The sequence below is a fragment of the Sander lucioperca genome, chromosome 7, assembly GCF_008315115.2.
Source record: "Sander lucioperca isolate FBNREF2018 chromosome 7, SLUC_FBN_1.2, whole genome shotgun sequence".
NCBI lineage: Eukaryota > Metazoa > Chordata > Actinopteri > Perciformes > Percidae > Sander > Sander lucioperca.
The window spans coordinates 32,677,402-32,695,068 of record NC_050179.1 but is presented as its reverse complement, the minus strand read 5'-3'; the positions used below and the strand labels follow the sequence as shown (position 1 = coordinate 32,695,068).

General features: G+C 45.8%; 3 protein-coding genes across 5 annotated transcripts in view; all 3 read left to right on the top strand.

Moving 5' to 3' along the window:
- The first annotated feature begins 213 nt into the window (after window positions 1-213).
- On the top strand, window positions 214-3,161 carry LOC116036238 (zinc finger protein OZF-like). Its single transcript, XM_031279700.2, has 2 exons — window positions 214-514; window positions 1,414-3,161. Exons 1-2 carry the CDS (start codon window positions 340-342, stop codon window positions 2,967-2,969), a joined length of 1,731 nt encoding a protein of 576 aa, XP_031135560.2. The 5' UTR covers window positions 214-339; the 3' UTR covers window positions 2,970-3,161.
- Window positions 3,162-6,410: 3,249 nt separating this feature from the next.
- LOC118495393 (zinc finger protein 664-like) lies at window positions 6,411-8,414 on the top strand. 2 transcript variants are annotated; one of them, XM_036002789.1, is made up of 3 exons: window positions 6,411-6,715; window positions 6,863-7,594; window positions 7,847-8,414. In XM_036002789.1, exons 1-3 carry the CDS (start codon window positions 6,541-6,543, stop codon window positions 8,101-8,103), a joined length of 1,164 nt encoding a protein of 387 aa, XP_035858682.1. In that variant the 5' UTR covers window positions 6,411-6,540; the 3' UTR covers window positions 8,104-8,414. The 2 variants fall into 2 exon arrangements, with proteins under 2 accessions (XP_035858682.1, XP_035858681.1); XM_036002788.1 differs by having other exon boundaries at window positions 6,412-6,715; window positions 6,863-8,414.
- A 1,399-nt stretch (window positions 8,415-9,813) lies between these two features.
- Window positions 9,814-17,667, top strand: part of LOC116036252 (plasma membrane calcium-transporting ATPase 1-like) — a 52,902-nt gene continuing 45,048 nt past the window's right edge. Inside the window, exon 1 of one of the 2 annotated variants that reach the window (XM_031279722.2) lies at window positions 9,814-9,901. The gene's annotated coding sequence lies outside the window, so the exon portion shown is untranslated. The remainder of the gene's footprint in view (window positions 9,902-17,667) is intronic. The other variant, XM_031279721.2, reaches the window with a different exon arrangement.

The window sequence follows — 17,667 nt, the reverse complement described above, 5'->3', positions numbered from 1 at the left end:
GAACACAATTGTACTGCGGGGTTTGTTATATGAATGTTACTACAGCCAAATGCACAGCATATGCCAGGAATATTGTACTAGCTAGTCTTTATATTGTACTAACTAGTCTTTCGCGAATGTTCTCGTGTGTATCGCATAGCAACGATATTTCTTCAACAGGAAATGGTAAGCGGAACAAAAGAAAAACGCGCACAATTCACTGTCGGAACTTCACAGTGTAACAGGGGAAGTAAACAGAAGACGGGCTGTTGACGTTACGCAACCTGCAGGTATTGGACTTTAACTGTCTAAGGTTAGCTAGTTCATCTGTAAAACTTTAATACGTGTAATTAAACAGCAATGTCTTCAGTCGAGCATCTGAGAGAGTTTGTCCACGAGCGACTAACGGCTGCTGCTGAAGAAATATTCGGAGTTTTAAAAAATACTATCTTCGAGTACGAGGAAGAGATAAACCGTCAACGCAGACGGTTGGATGTCGTTTGGAAACCTGAAATAAAATTACACAGGATTAAAGGTGGGTAAAACGTCTTTTCATAAAAAAACTACAAAACAGAGAGATATGGACCATCATATATCTAGCTAAGTTTTCAACCCTCCTGTCCTCCTCGGGTCAAATTTGACCCACTTTCAAAAAGTTTCTATATCAGAAATTTGGGTTTCTTTCAATCTCATAGCATTTGAAAAAAAAAAAAAAAAACATTTATAAAAGAACTTTGAAAAAAGTGACAATGTCCGGAAAAGCTTCAAAAACGAAGGGAAAACACACAAAAACGTCAAAAGGTGCAGAAAAAAACGTTGGGAGGAAAATGACAAAAAACGTTGAAAAAAAAAAAGTGACAAAAACATCGGTGGAAAAGCAACAAAAGTGTCGAAAAAGACGTCCAAAAGTTAAAATTTTGACCCAGAAAAACAAAAAGTTGCATGGTCAACGGGAAGACAACACAAGGGTTAATACAAACAACTGGTACTACTTTTCTCGTGTGTCTGCATTTCTTTCTTTACCATCACACGACCCTTTGCTACTCGAAAACGTCCACTACGATTGCTGGGTGGATAATTTAACTATTTAAGATGCGTGCACTATGTGAGCCAATGTCAAACATTGCCAGTAAGCATTTATTTTAAACTGGCAATTTCCAATACATAGAGTCCATTCAAATGTGTAAACATCAAACAAAAACACATTAATTCCACTTTCCTTCTCGTAACATACTGCACGGTCAAAAAACAGTTTGCTCCCTTCTCTTGCCACCACCTGTGCCCAATTGGACATTGATTAAATCACCTCTGTCCCAGCCAAATGGACAGCGCCCTGGCTACCCCGGGTGGCGGGAGGGTTAACAGCAACAAATAATAAACACACCCAAATGGCTCTCACAGACATCATATTGCTTTTATTTTCTGTCCCTCCAGAGCTCCCACAGCAACATGTCTGTAAGAAGGAGGAGGAGGAGGGTCAGATTCAGGAGAGGAGCTCCAGTCTGGACCAGGAGGAGCCAGAGCCTCCCCAGATTAAACAGGAACAGGAGGGACTCTGCACCAGTCAGGAGGGAGAGCAGCTCACACTGAAGCAGGAGACTGCCGCCTTTATGTTGACTCCTACTCATGAGGAACGCGGCCACGGTGAAGATCAGACTCTGAACTTGGCTCCTGATGACGCTCTCGGTGCAGCAGAGGAAGAGTCTGTAGCCAACATGCCAGTTATAGCCTCTGTGGTGTCAGAAGCACACAGTGACCCACAGTTCTGCTCTCACAACTCTCATGAAGCCGAGAGCAAAAACCAGAAAGGAGGCGAGCATGGAGATTCGGGATCAACTAGAAAAGCAGAGTCCAAACCGAAGAGAAGACGTCACAAAAGCAGCAGTCACAACAACAATGGAAAAAACCCTAATTCGTTAAAGATTCAACGTGTTACTGACAAAGGTAAAACGTCTTTTAAATGTGACACTTGTGGGAAAGACTTTAAGTATAATTCACAACTTCAGACACACTTGAGAATCCACACAGGTGAGAAACCGTTTTCTTGCAAAACGTGTGGAAACAATTTTAGACTCAAAAGTGAATTGACAGTCCACATGAGAACCCACACAGGTGAGAATGTGTTTACATGTGAAACATGTGGAAAAGATTTCAATCAATCTTGTAACTTCTTGACCCACATGAGAATCCACACAGGTGAGAAGCCGTATTCTTGCAAAACATGTGGTAAAGATTTCAGACATCAAAGTAGCTTGTTGACCCACATGAGAACCCACACAGGTGAGAGGCCGTATTCTTGCAAAACATGCGGGAAAGATTTCAGAACTACAAGTGCATTAACAATCCACATGAGAACCCACACAGGTGAGAAGCCGTATTCTTGCAAGACATGTGGGAAAGATTTCAGAAGTACAAGTGCATTTACAATCCACATGAGAACCCACACAGGTGAGAAGCCGTATTCTTGCAAGACATGTGGCAAAACTTTCAGATTCCATGGTGAATTGACAATCCACACGAGAACCCACACAGGCGAGAGGCCGTATCCTTGCAAAAAATGTGGGAGAGCGTTCAGGAACAATCGTGAATTGACAATCCACATGAGAACCCACACTGGCGACAAGCCATACCTTTGCGCGACCTGCAAGAAAAGATTCAACACCATGTCGGACGTGAAAAGGCACATGAGAACCCATACAGGGGAGAAGCCGTATCCTTGCAAGACCTGCAGGAAAAGATTCAATAACATGTCGAACATGAAAACACACATGAGAACCCACACTGGCGACAAGCCGTACCTTTGCAAGACCTGCAAGAAAAGATTCAATTCCGTATCGGACTTGAATAGGCACACGCTGACCCACACTGCCGAAAGGCCGTACCCTTGCAAGACCTGCGGGCAAAGATTCAGCATCATGTCGAACATGAAAAGGCACATGATAACCCACTCGAGCAGCGACGGTTTGAGCACTCGTACCAAAAGGTCATGAAGATTCTGGCACACGTCCGCATTGAACGTTAACGTAAGAGTACGCGCCGGTGAGAGGCCATATTCTTTAAACGACTTTGGGAAAAGATTAGCCTGGTTGAAACCAGACCCTTCTCAGTTGTAACTGAGAAGGGTCTGGGAAAGGTTCATTGACAGTTCATTTCCAAAGGGGCGTCACCAACGGACGCCGCTCAAATGCCTCTGGGCGCATTGGATAGTCCTTCAACCAATCAGACCAACGGTCCGGGTGACGCTGCGCTTTGGTAGCTGTCATGTTGAATGTAAACAAAAAGCCGCTCGCCGTCGCGGCGCTATCGTCTTCGCGTAAAGCCCGCCTCAACGGTTGTGATTGGTGTAAAGCCCGCCTCAGCGGTTGTGATTGGTGTAAAGCCCGCCTCAACGGTTGTGATTGGTGTAAAGCCCGCCTCAACGGTTGTGATTGGTGTAAAGCCCGCCTCAGCGGTTGTGATTGGTGCCTCGATTTTGGGGACATTGGAAATGGGCTTGAATGGGCTCTTCGCCAGACTGACTTGCAGAGCAAATCTCAAATTTGCCGGAAGTTCGTCAGGGTTTACCCAGGCTAGGAAAAGATTGAACGTCAAACAGACAAATAGTGTTCTGTTTGAACCCACACAAGTGAGGAGCCACATGAATGCAGCACTTGTGAAAAAAACTCATCGAAAATATGTACTTCAGTAAAAGTGTAAGTAGGAGGAAAAAAAAAAATAATATTCCAGTAGAGTACAGATACAGCCTTTTAGTACTTAAGTACAGTAGTGAAGTAGTTCTACATCGTTACTATACAACTACACATTGGGGGTGGCAGTAGCTCAGTCAGTGGGGAGTTGGGTTGGGAACCGGAGGGTTGCTGGTTCAAATCCCCATACGGACCAGAGTATGGTGGTGGACTGGTAGCTGGAGAGGTGCCAGTTCACCTCCTGGGCACTGCCAAGGTACTCTTGAGCAAGCTCGGGCGCCTTTCCATGGGCAGCCCCCTCACTCTGACACCTTTCCATTAGTGCATGTAGAGGTACTGGGCATGTGTGTGTAATTCTGGCCCGTATGTAATTCATAACAGACTGAAAACAGCGTAATTTCCCCTTGCGGGATTGATAAAGTATACATTATTATTATCATCATCATCTCTGGGGGCACGGGTACAAGGGGACCACTGGTATGAATAAAACACTTAAGGGTTAGGGTAGCACAGGTGGTTTAGCAGGTTCATAATTAATTATGGACATTGTATGGGGAATTTGGGACACTAAACTGCACGTATACCTTACCAAACATTAACAATAGTTGAAACACATTCGCATTACGGTAAGCAGACAAGTCTCCCGTCTCCCAGGCATTAAAGGGTTAAGTGACGTTAGAGTTCCTGTATCGCTGCCGACCGTGTGGCTAGCAGCTAAGCTAATGTTTACAACAGCAGAAGCGGTTTTCAGCAGTCTCAGTTCATTCAGAGCTCAGTTTCTCACCGGCTGCCATTCGGGTGTTGCAGGTCATCAGTTCCGCATGCTTTTGTTGGCGAATCACGGCAGCTTTTTTTGAACAACAGTCTCTTCTTTTAAACTCTTGAGTCCTTTAAGACAAAAATCCAAATGCCTTCCTTGGCTGAAGCAATAATTCAAATGGAACTGTCAATATTGAACTGCTGAAGTATGCCAAAATAAAAGGTGGAAAAAAAAGGAAAAGAAGTGTTTGGTCATTGAGTGAAATCCAGTTTTTTATTTTGGGGTGGACGCATCAAATCCCTTTTCAAGTGAGGAATCTGCACACAAATTAAAAGAGACTTGACTTGAATTGTTTATGAATCATTTCCCATTAAAACATGTCACAATATGCCTTTGTAATGAAGTAGTACATCATGTCACAATATGTAATTGTAATGAAGTAGTACATCAACAACAATGACATCAGGATTTGTTAAAGTGACCTTCTTTTCCCCTCACATTACGGTGTTACTCATATTTCTGTTTTCAACAATATGTCATTGAAACGATTGTAATCTCCCAAATCTTTCTTGCAGTAAGTGAGTGCATGGTTCCTACAAATGCTTGTCCTGTTAAACGAATATTGTTTTTTTACAACTTTCATTCACTACCTCAGTTATTTGAGTGGATAGAGAACTCCGAGGTTGAAGTTGGAAGAACTTGAATATAAATGATTGGCCTCTGAAATGAATAAACCCTCTAGTGGTGTGGGTCACTAATGTTTTCATCCTGCCAGCCAGTCAATATACTAGTGTCTATTGACATGTGCTGTGGTTGATAATGTTGATAACTTCAATACTTGTATCATAATTTGTGAATGGGTTCAATAACTCAAAATGTAGACACTCCCTTGATAATGTATTTTACACTTTATCATGAGTGCAGTACTTGAGTGAATACATTTTCCACTTTCAGGATTTGATGAGGACATAAAATTCAGTGAGCGGGTAAATAATAACCGAGCACAACAGTTATGCTTAGTTTAAATAAAAAGGGATTGTTACTGTTGCCTATTTTTAAGCTGAATTTATGAATGGAAACTGGAAAATAGCATGCTTTTGACTGAAATGGCAAACATGAGAAAAAGGGCTAAATCGGGTGGGAAAAAAAGTAGAAACTACCATTTTGAAGCCGGAGCACTAAAAGCTTGATATAAAATAATGCATTGTTTCATGCTATAATGGCCGTGTGATCAAACATTGTTTTTAATGGGGACATTTTTTACCTTAAGGGTCTTAGTGTCTGTATTTTGGCTGGTCTGTAGTGACTCTCTTTTCTGCCTATGAAATCATGACAGCACATGCAGGAATAAGAAGACAAGGTATTAATAGTGTGTATATGTGGGTTCCTGCTCACATAATGAGAGGGTCGACAAGTTAGCCAAGCAAGCAGTTATTATATTATCAAAAACAAGAACAGAGCATTGTGTGGAAATAAATAAACAAAAAGTGGCAACTGCAATGGGAACAACAACAACAAAAGGGAGGACGTGTGTATATAACACCCAAAATAGTGTTGGTAATGTAAGGAGAGGATGAGGAGGAAATATGGAAGAGGAGACAGTCATCACCAGACTGAGAGTTGGGCATACTTATTTAAATAGTACACTTTTCATCATGGGGAAACAGCCAACAGTAATGTCAAAAACCAGAAACGGAGCAACATGTTTTAACTAAATGTAGGACATATAAGTTGGAGAGAAGGATCATGATGGAGGGAATGAGAAGAGCAGGACTGAGGGGAACTGGGATTGGGAAACCTACTGGAATGTGGAGGAGGTAAACAAGGCAGGAGGTATCTCTGATTAGTTTTTGAACGGTACCTGAGCTGTTGGACAGAATCTGAGTTAACTAGCTGGCAACTGTAGGTGAAATGTGACACCAGTAGTCGGCGCTAGTGCAACGCAATGGATGCAAACCGCCGTTAAAATAAGAAGACGAAGAAAGAAGTAAACAAGGAAGTAAACAGAAGACATTCGGCCAGTCGCGCTGAAGTTACATGCGTGGATCGGAATCGATTGAGTTCATTTAAGGAGGTTAGTCTGGAAAATATATAAAACGTGTAATTAAAGTAACAATGTCTTCAGTCGAGCATCTGAGAGAGTTTGTCAACGAGCGACTAACGGCTGCTGCTGAAGAAATATTCGGAGTTTTAAAAAATACTATCTTCGAGTACGAGGAAGAGATAAACCGTCAGCGCAGACTGTTGGATGTCGTTTGGAAACCTGAAATAAAATTACACCGGATTAAAGGTGGGTAAAACCACAAAAACAGAGATTATATTCAGATAAAAGCATGGTTGTGTTTAAATACAAACAACTGGTACTACTTCGCGTGTCTGCATTTCTTTCTTTACCATCACACAGACATCATATTGCTTTTATTTTCTGTCCCTCCAGAGCTCCCACAGCAACATGTCTGTAAGAAGGAGGAGGAGGAGGGTCAGATTCAGGAGAGGAGCTCCAGTCTGGACCAGGAGGAGCCAGAGCCTCCCCAGATTAAACAGGAACAGGAGGGACTCTGCACCAGTCAGGAGGGAGAGCAGCTCACACTGAAGCAGGAGACTGCCGCCTTTATGTTGACTCCTACTCATGAGGAACGCGGCCACGGTGAAGATCAGACTCTGAACTTGGCTCCTGATGACGCTCTCGGTGCAGCAGAGGAAGAGTCTGTAGCCAACATGCCAGTTATAGCCTCTGTGGTGTCAGAAGCACACAGTGACCCACAGCTCCGCTCTCACAACTCTCATGAAGCCGAGAAAATCCCAAATCGGAAAATCACAACTCAGAAAGGAGGCAAGAAGAGGAGACGTGATGCTATCAATGTAAACGGCCCTAACTTGTTAAAGATTCACCGTATTACTGACACAGGTAAAAAGTCTGTTAATTGTGACACATGTGGGAAAGGTTTTAAGTATAATTCACTATTGCAGAGACACATGATGATCCACACAGGTGAGAAGCCGTATTCTTGCCAAACATGTGGAAAAGATTTTCGACATCATAGTCACTTGTTGGCCCACATGAGAACCCACACGGGTGAGAAGCTGTATTCCTGCAAAACATGTGGGAGAGCTTTTGTATGTAGTGGTGTACTGAAATCCCATACGAGAATCCACACAGGCGAGAAGCCGTATTCTTGCAAAACATGTAGAAAAGATTTCAGAACCAAAAGTCATTTGACAGTCCACACGAGAATCCACACAGGCGAGAAGCCGTATTCTTGCAATACGTGTAGAAAAGATTTCCGATTCAAAAGTGATTTGACAGTCCACATGAGAATACACACAGGCGAGAGGCTGTTTCCATGCGAAACATGTGGGAGAGCGTTCAAACGCGGTAATGCATTGAAAGTCCACATGAGAACCCACACAGGTGAGAAGCCGTACCCTTGCAAAACATGTGGAAAAGATTTCAGAAGTAATGGGGATTTGACAGTCCACATGAGAATCCACACTGGCGAGAAGCCGTTCACTTGCAAGACCTGCGGGAAAAGATTCATTACCATGTCGGACACGAATAGGCACATGAGAATCCACCATTTGAACAAACACAAGGAGCCTGCCATAAAAACGGTTTCTTCCCCTCAGCAATCAGCCTCACCAACAAGGCCCCGGACCCCCACTGTCATTGAACCTTAATCCTACATCCTGTCCTCTGCACATTTTATGTATCTTATAACGTATTCCCTGTTATATATTGTTCTTAAGGTATATTATTTCTTTTCTTGTTTGTCAAGCAGTCCTATTATGCTTACATTCTTGTCTTTTCATAGTCATAGTTAATATTTGATAATAAGCTATTGCACTGTTCAATCCCTGCACTGTTGACTTTTGCACTACACACTCTACCATAACACCTTATAATGGTCATTGCATCACATGGTCAGTCCATACCAGACCTTAAATTGTTAACTCTTTAAATTTCTGTGAGTGATTTTTATGTATGTGAGATATATGTGTGTTTGTTGTGTTATGGTTGTCTAAGCTACTGGATGCCTAAAATTTCCCTCTGGATGAATAAATAATAATAATAATAAATTGAATTTGTATAGCGCTTTTCAAGGGCTCAAAGTTGCTTTACAGGGCAAGGTAGAAAACAAGACAAGATTCAGGCACAGACGAGAAGGGAGGGGGGCGTGGGGCTACAGATAGGCAGAGGTGAAGAGATGGGTCTTGAGGTGGGACTGGAAGATGGTGAGGGACTCAGAAGTGTGGATCTCTTGGGGGAGGGAGTTCCAGAGCCTGGGAGCTGCCCTGGAGAAGGCTCTGTCCTCAAAACTGCGGAGGTTGGACTTGTGGATGGAGAGGAGACCGGCTGAGGTGGATCTGAGGAACCGTGAGGGTTGGTACGGGGAGAGGAGGTCAGTGAGGTATGAGGGGGCCAGATGGTGGAGGGCTTTGTAGGTGAGGACCAGGATTTTGTAGGTGTTCCGGTGGGAGATGGGAAGCCAGTGGAGTTGTTTTAGGACTGGAATGATGTGGTGCCAGGATTTGGTGCGGGTGATGAGTCTGGCAGCTGCGTTCTGGACCAGTTGGAGTCGGTTGATGGAGGTAGAGCTGATGCCAAGGAGAAGTGAGTTGCAGAATAAAGTATATATCTATATCGTTTTTGCACATCGCTCTACTTTTTTAGACATCCTGCACTAAACGTACAGCCTTTTTTTCTTCTTAGTGTTAAATAGTTACACGTATGTACGTACGTGTTATTTGTTTCTGTATTGATTGTCTGTTTATTATAACTTGTTTTATGTATGCACCATCGACCAAAGCACATTCCTAGTAAGTGCTGTTTACCTGGCAAGAAATCTATTTCTGCTTCAGATTCTTAAACCATCAATTCTTCTAGATGAGGCTTTGCCAACTAAAATGATTTTTTTTGTAATAGCAACATATCTGCAATCATTTATAAATCATTTCCCATTAAAATAGGTCACAATATCTCATTGTAATGAAGTAGTGCATCAACAACAATTACATCAGTGTTTGTTAAATGAACCTAGTGTATATTGTCATGTACTGTGGTTGGTAATGTTGATAACTTTAATACTTGTGTGCAAAATCATCTTGTAAAGTAATTGGTGGCCTTGTTATGTAAAAGATGCTTTTAAATAGTGGTGTAGGCATACAGTTTATTGGTGTAAGCCCCAAGACTGGATGCTAGAAAGATATAAATTGTTACATTGAAAGTAATACTTATGGTTATCAGATACCTAATTATCCATTAGCAAGGATTCCAATTCAATCAGGATCTAAAGGAACAAAAAACATAACAAATTATAATAAAATTAACGGGTTTGACGTTGTTGTGGGCGTGGCCTGTTGAGCCAGCTGGCTCGTGCGGGGTTACAAAAGCTCGGCGGTGCATTTTTAATATTATTACCTGGGATTGGCAAAGAGGAACACTTTCATATCGGATAACGTTACATTTAGTTAAAAGGTAAGTTTATGCATAGCTTTTCATAAATTTATGTTTTTTCCAGATTAATGTAATATGGTGAGATACTCAAACCGAGACTAGCTAGCTAGCTAATTCAACAACGACACCTAACGTCAGTTAACGTCAACAGCCTCTATCACTAGCTAAATTACTTTAACTTTAGTTCTGTGAAAAAAACCCTATGAAAAAACGAGGTAGAGATGGAGTGACCCTGCCCGGAGGAAGAGGCCCGTCAGCGAGCGCCTGGTGGCCGGGTTTGCCATGGAGCCCGGCCGGGCACAGCCCGAAAAAGCTACGTGGCACCTCTCTCTCCAACCCATGGGCCCACCACCTGTGGGAGGAACCGCTGGGGTCGGGTGCGCTGCCACATGGGTGGCAGTGAAGGTCGGGGGCCTCGACGGACCAGACCCGGGCAGCAGACGCTGGCTCTGGGGACGTGGAACGTCACCTCTCTGTGGGGGAAGGAGCCGGAACTTGTGCGGGAGGTGGAGCGCTACCAGTTGGATCTGGTGGGGCTTACCTCTACGCACAGTCTCGGTTCTGGAACCATACTCCTGGATAGGGGTTGGAGTCTTTTCTTCTCCGGAGTTGCCCAGGGTGTGAGGCGCCGGGCGGGTGTGGGGATACTCACAAGCCCCCGGCTGAGCGCCGCTACGTTGGAGTTTACCCCGGTGGACGAGAGGGTCGCCTCCCTACGCCTGCGGGTTGTGGGGGGGAAAACTCTGACTGTTGTTTGTGCGTATGCACCAAACAAGAGCTCGGAGTATTCGGCCTTCTTGGAGACCTTGAATGGAGTCCTGTATGGGGCTCCAGTGGGGGACTTCATAGTTCTGCTGGGGGACTTCAACGCGCACGTGGGCAATGATGGAGACACATGGAGAGGCGTGATTGGGAGGAACGACCTCCCTGATCTAAACCAGAGTGGTTGTTTGTTGTTGGACTTCTGTACTAGTCATGGATTGTCTATAACGAACACCATGTTCGAACATAGGGATGCTCATAAGTGTACTTGGTACCAGAGCACCTAGGCCAAAGGTCAATGATCGATTTTATAATCGTTTCATCTGATCTGAGGCCGTATGTTTTGGACACTCGGGTGAAGAGAGGGGCAGAGCTGTCAACTGATCACCATCTGGTGGTGAGTTGGGTCAGAGGGTGTGGGAAGACTCTGGACAGACCTGGTAAGCCCAAACGGGTAGTGCGGGTAAATTGGGAACGTCTGGAGGAGGCCCCTGTCCGACAGACTTTCAACTCACACCTCCGGCGTAGCTTTTCGTGCATCCCTGTGGAGGCTGGGGGCATTGAACACGAGTGGACAATGTTCAAAGTTTCCATTGCTGAAGCTGCGGCGGGGAGCTGTGGTCTTAGGGTCTTAGGTGCCTCAAGGGGCGGTAACCCACGAACACCGTGGTGGACACCAGTGGTCAGGGAAGCCGTCCGACTGAAGAAGGAGTCTTTCCGGGATATGTTATCCCAGAGGACTCCGCAGGCAGTTGCAAGGTACCGAAGGGCCGGAAGGGCTGCAGCCTCTGCCGTGAAAGAGACAAAGCAGCGGGTGTGGGAGAAGTTCGGAGAAGACATGGAGAAGGACTTTCGGTCGGCACCAAGGTGCTTCTGGAAAACCGTTCGCTACCTCAGGAGGGGGAAGCGGGGAACCATCCAAGCTGTGTACAGTAAGGATGGGACGCTGTTGACCTCAACTGAGGAGGTAATAGGGCGGTGGAAGGAGCACTTTGAGGAACTCCTAAATCCGACTAATACGCCCTCTATGGTAGAGGCAGAGCTGGAGGATGATGGGGGATTGTCGTCAATTTCCCTGGTGGAAGTTGCTGAGGTAGTTAAACAACTCCACAGTGGCAAAGCCCCAGGGATTGATGAGATCCGTCCAGAAATGCTTAAAGCTCTGGGTGTGGAGGGGTTGTCTTGGTTGACACGCCTCTTCAACATTGCGTGGAAGTCGGGGACGGTGCCTAAGGAGTGGCAGACCGGGGTGGTGGTTCCCCTTTTCAAAAAGGGGGACCAGAGGGTGTGTGCCAATTACAGGGGTATCACACTTCTCAGCCTCCCCGGTAACGTCTACTCCAAGGTGCTGGAAAGGAGGGTTCGGTTGATAGTCGAACCTCAGGTTGAAGAGGAACAATGCGGATTCCGTCCTGGTCGTGGAACAACGGACCAGATCTTTACTCTCGCAAGGATCCTGGAGGGAGCCTGGGAGTATGCCCAACCGGTCTACATGTGCTTTGTGGATCTGGACAAGGCGTATGACCGGGTCCCCCGGGAGATACTGTGGGAGGTGCTGCGGGAGTATGGGGTGAGGGGGTCCCTTCTCAGGGCCATCCAATCTCTGTACGACCAAAGCGAGAGCTGTGTCCGGGTTCTCGGCAGTAAGTCGGACTCGTTTCAGGTGAGAGTTGGCCTCCGCCAGGGCTGCGCTTTGTCACCAATCCTGTTTGTAGTATTTATGGACAGGATATCGAGGCGTAGTCGGGGTGGAGAGGGGTTGCAGTTTGGTGAGCTGGGGATCTCATCGCTGCTTTTTGCGGATGATGTGGTCCTGATGGCATCGTCGGCCTGTGACCTTCAGCACTCACTGGATCGGTTCGCAGCCGAGTGTGAAGCGGCTGGGATGAGGATCATCACCTCTAAATCTGAGGCCATGGTTCTCAGCAGGAAACCGATGGAGTGCCTTCTCCAGGTAGGGAATGAGTCTTTACCCCAAGTGAAGGAGTTCAAGTACCTTGGGGTATTGTTCGCGAGTGACGGGACAATGGAGCGGGAGATTGGTCGGAGAATCGGCGCAGCGGGTGCGGTATTACACTCAATTTATCGCACCGTTGTGACGAAAAGAGAGCTGAGCCAGAAGGCAAAGCTCTCAATCTACTGGTCAGTTTTCATTCCTACCCTCACCTATGGTCATGAAGGCTGGGTCATGACCGAAAGAACGAGATCCAGGGTACAAGCGGCTGAAATGGGTTTCCTCAGGAGGGTGGCTGGCGTCTCCCTTAGAGATAGGGTGAGAAGCTCAGTCATCCGCGAGGAGCTCGGAGTAGAGCCGCTGCTCCTTCGCGTCGAAAGGAGCTAGTTGAGGTGGTTCGGGCATCTGGTAAGGATGCCCCCTGGGCGCCTCCCTAGGGAGGTGTTCCAGGCACGTCCAGCTGGGAGGAGGCCTCGGGGAAGACCCAGGACTAGGTGGAGGGATTATATCTCCAACCTGGCCTGGGAACGCCTCGGGATCCCCCAGTCGGAGCTGGTTAATGTGGCTCGGGAAAGGGAAGTTTGGGGTCCCCTGCTGGAGCTGCTACCCCCGCGACCCGTTACCGGATAAGCGGAAGAAGATGGATGGATGGATAGTTCTGTGAACACAAACGTTAGGCTGACGAAAAATATTTCCTGCTCTGTTGAGTGAATTTTAACCAGATATAAATTTCTCCTTACGTAACGGTAACGTTAGTGGCAGTTTAGAGAATGAACGTTAAGTTAGCTAGCTTAATGCTAGCAAAGTTCACATACCGTGAGTGAGAGGCATGGATGTATTAAGAGGTGAGAGGCCGCTTAGGCCACATTTGAAAAGGCTAAATTTTTGTTTTTTGTTGAAAAGGCTAACCTTATTTCATTTTCACATAACGTTAAGTTATATAGCGTTAGCTTTATAGGTGTTATAGGCTTTATAGGCTTTATAGGGCCAAAAAGACCCCCTGTCGGAATTCGCCCCCTTACCTTTTTTTTTTTTTTTTTTACCTAAACTAAAGTCTGTCGTTTTGGTGCCTAAACCTAAAACGTTAGCTCACTGTCGTCGCCGCACGACAGTCACCTTTTGTTATTCGATTTTCTGTATCTCCCTGTTGAAATGGGGTCAAAGCGGACTGTTGTAACGTTACATATCATTGTTGAATCTGATATCCTGAACTTTTTTCCCCGACAAAATCATATGGGTGTTAGTTGACTTAGAATTTTTTTGGTGAGGAGAGTCCTAGGACATAGGAATAACAGTATAATACTTTAGATAGAAGGGTTTCCTTCACCAGTAAAATTCAGGAGTGTGTGCAGTGTGTTGACTATGTATGTGACCACTGGGTGGCAACACGGACACACACACTCACTCACTCACTGAGTCACTCTCTCTCACTCACTCACTCACTCACTCACTCACTCACTCACTCACTCACTCACTCACTCACTCACTCACTCTCACACACACACACACTCACTGTACAGACTGTTAAGTTGATCCCAGGTCAACTTGCCTTGAAACAATTTACCCAGAATGAATTTATCAAGCAAGCTGATCTCACAGACTTTAATCTTCTTTACGAGTAACTAATGTATTTGGACTATTACAGTCTATGTCTTCATCACCTTCAGTTGTAACATGCAGTTAAGTGTACTGGATTAAAAACATATATTGTAACAATCGTGCAGCGTGAATCAGATCTCTAACAGACTGTTGGTGTGTGTGGGAAGGCGTGGCTATTCCCTCGCTGATCTGTCCAATGAAATACTACTTTGGTAGAGTGAGGATTAGAGTGTGGGGTCAAAGGCCATGCTAGCTTAGTGGGAAACAATGATATCACCCTGTTTGTACGTGTGTTCAGTTAATCCGTGTGTGTGTGTGTGTGTGTGTGTGTGTGTGTGTGTGTGTGTGTGTGTGTGTGTGTGTGTGTTTTGAGATTTGATAGGGGTTTTCTTGGTGGTTACCTGGTGTTTTCTTAGTGGTTGCTAACATATGCTAGCTGGTTTCAATCTTTTTCTCTCAGTGGTTGGTATGGGATGCTAACTGGTTGCTAGGGTGTTTTCTGGTGGTTGCTCTACTAGTTCTACACTCTGACCCCCTGTCTCCAGTTTTACATCTCCTCAAGTCTGTTTTAATTAGATATATAGAGCTCAACAGTCCCACCCCTCCTCTGAGAGACCCTGGGTTCCGGAAGTAAACTTCCCATTCATTTCTCCCATTGACGTCTGGAAAAATCCGTATATAAAGAGTTTTAGACCATGCCTTAGGCAGGGCTCGACATTAAGGCTTGTCCGCTTGTCCGGGACAAGTGTTTTTTTTTGTTTTTTTTTTGCAGGGCAAGTGAAAGAGAAATTTACTTGCCCCACTGGACAAGTTAAAACTCAAACAAAATAAAATACCATCTTACTTCACGTTATGTGCCACTCATGACATCTATGTTACCGATTTTATTTTACCGATTTGAAACGAATACATTAACTAACGTTAGACCCAGCGGCAGTGGGTCAGCGGACCACTAACATTAGACCCAGCCCGCTGTTCAGCTCATTCTCTGTAAGCGATGCAGCATGAAAGCACAGCGGAACCAGCAAGCCAGCCGGTGTTAGTTGGCTAACGTTAGCTTGCTAACTCCGCCTTAACGTTACCCCGCCGCCACATCGTTCACAGAAAACGAGCCGAATACAGTTGTCACTCGTGTTTATACTTTATCTACTTGTTGTTAGGATTGTTAAGTACGTTGTGGTTGAGTAAAATAAAATAAGTCCAAAGGACAAGTGCCTCAAAAAGTTAATGTCAAACCATGCCTTAGGCTAACCAGATGGTACGTGACTCATAAGCATACAACGTATCATTTCGAGTAAAAAAACTAACAGAAAATACCAAAAAAGTCAAAGGTACAAGACTGTGTGTACATATCGTCATCTCAGAGCGAAGGAACTACTCATCCCATAAACCACCGCGCACCACTGAAGAAAGGAAGCTAACGTTAGTTTAGCTAACAGCTAATTCGGCTAACCGCTAGCTGAGACAGCATGTAATAACTTTAAAAGACCCTCAAAATAAAACCTGAAAATAACCGTTAACATATATAACGGCTGTTGCGTCAGCTGTAGCCGGCTTTACCCAGTGTTAAGTTTGAGTTAACGTTATCTTAGACTGAATCAAGCTGTCAGCTAGCGGTTAGCCGAATTAGCTGTTAGCTAAACTAACGTTAGCTTCCCGACAGAGGCTAAGCGTGAAACAGAACGTGATTCGTGCAGCGCGTCAATCCTCGTGACGGATCGTGCAGGCAGCAGAGATCGGGTACTGACACCCCCCCTCCTCACCAGCATGAGTTCCACCAATCAGAGGCATCACGTGGGATTGTTCAGGATTGTGGGTAATGAAGTGCTTATCCAAGACATCGCGAATAAAAGACATTTATCTCAAAACAAGGTTGGTGCCCCCCATGATGTGCGGTGTCTATATGAGCATATACAATTGCCGAGTCATGTCGGCATGCTGGTTTTAAGTCTATCATCGACGGTTACGATTTTATGGCTTATACTCCTTGTTTCTGCATTGTGTTTTTACTTCCGGAACCCGCTGTGGGCGGGACTGTTGAGCTCTATAGAGTATTCCTCTCAGCAGGCGGCGCTGTTTGCTGCAGGTTTAGTAAAGTGTGTAGACCCAATCTGTGATAGAATTAGGTCATTGGTTTCACCGGTCCAGTGAGCGAGGCTAAACCCGTTTGATTTTATGCTGACCAGTTGGACTAGCATTCGTCTCCATGATGCCTTCTGGCAAATATAAAAAGTAGCTGCCATATGCAACCAGTGGCGATGCCGTCACAGCACCAAATCCAACTTGTATTGCAAGCAGTGTTGGACAGTAGCGGTACTAGTTTAATTCTATTTAATTCAGTTTATGGTTGAACTACTTCTCAATAGAGTTGCTGTTTTCTGAATCAAAAAGCTTTTCAGTAGCTTAGCTATTTATTGATGAAGTAGTACGGAAGCGTCCACACAAGCTACATTTCTTGGGAGCATTTGTGAATCTCAAGCTTTCTGCTGCCGTCAGAAAGTAAACTGCTGAGGATTACTGATGCCACAACAATACACGGACGTGTATGTCGTGAACATGGATGGATCAAATAATATCTTCCATCCTCTCCTGGAACCATCACCTTATCGTGGTGGAGAGGTTTGTGTGTCCCTATGAACCTGAGGGCTGTGTTGTCTGGAGCTTTGTGCTCCTGGTAGGGTCTCCCAAGGCAAAGTGGTCTCAGGGGAGGGGCCAGACAAAGAATGGTTCAAAAACCCTATGAAAAAACAAGGTAGAGATGGAGTGACCCTGCCCGGAGGAAGCCCGGGGCCCCCGTCTGGAGCCAGGCCCAGATGGAGGGCCCGTCAGCGAGCGCCTGGTGGCCGGGTTTGCCACGGAGCCCGGCCGGGCACTGCCCGAAAAAGCTACATGGCACCTCTCTCTCCAACCCATGGGCCCACCACCTGTGGGAGGAACCGCTGGGGTCGGGTGCGCTGCCACATGGGTGGCAGTGAAGGTCAGGGGCCTCGACGGACCAGACCCGGGCAGCAGACGCTGGCTCTGGGGACGTGGAACGTCACCTCTCTGTGGGGGAAGGAGCCGGAACTTGTGCGGGAGGTGGAGCGCTACCAGTTGGATCTGGTGGGGCTTACCTCTACGCACAGTCTCGGTTCTGGAACCATACTCCTGGATAGGGGTTGGACTCTTTTCTTCTCCGGAGTTGCCCAGGGTGTGAGGTGCCGGGCGGGTGTGGGGATACTCACAAGCCCCCGGCTGAGCGCCGCCACGTTGGAGTTTACCCCGGTGGACGAGAGTGTCGCCTCCCTACGCCTGCGGGTTGTGGGGGGGAAAACTCTGACTGTTGTTTGTGCGTATGCACCAAACAAGAGCTCGGAGTATTCGGCCTTCTTGGAGACCTTGAATGGAGTCCTGTATGGGGATGCATAGGGATGCTCATAAGTGTACTTGAGCACCCTAGGCCAAAGGTCAATGATCGATTTTATAATCGTTT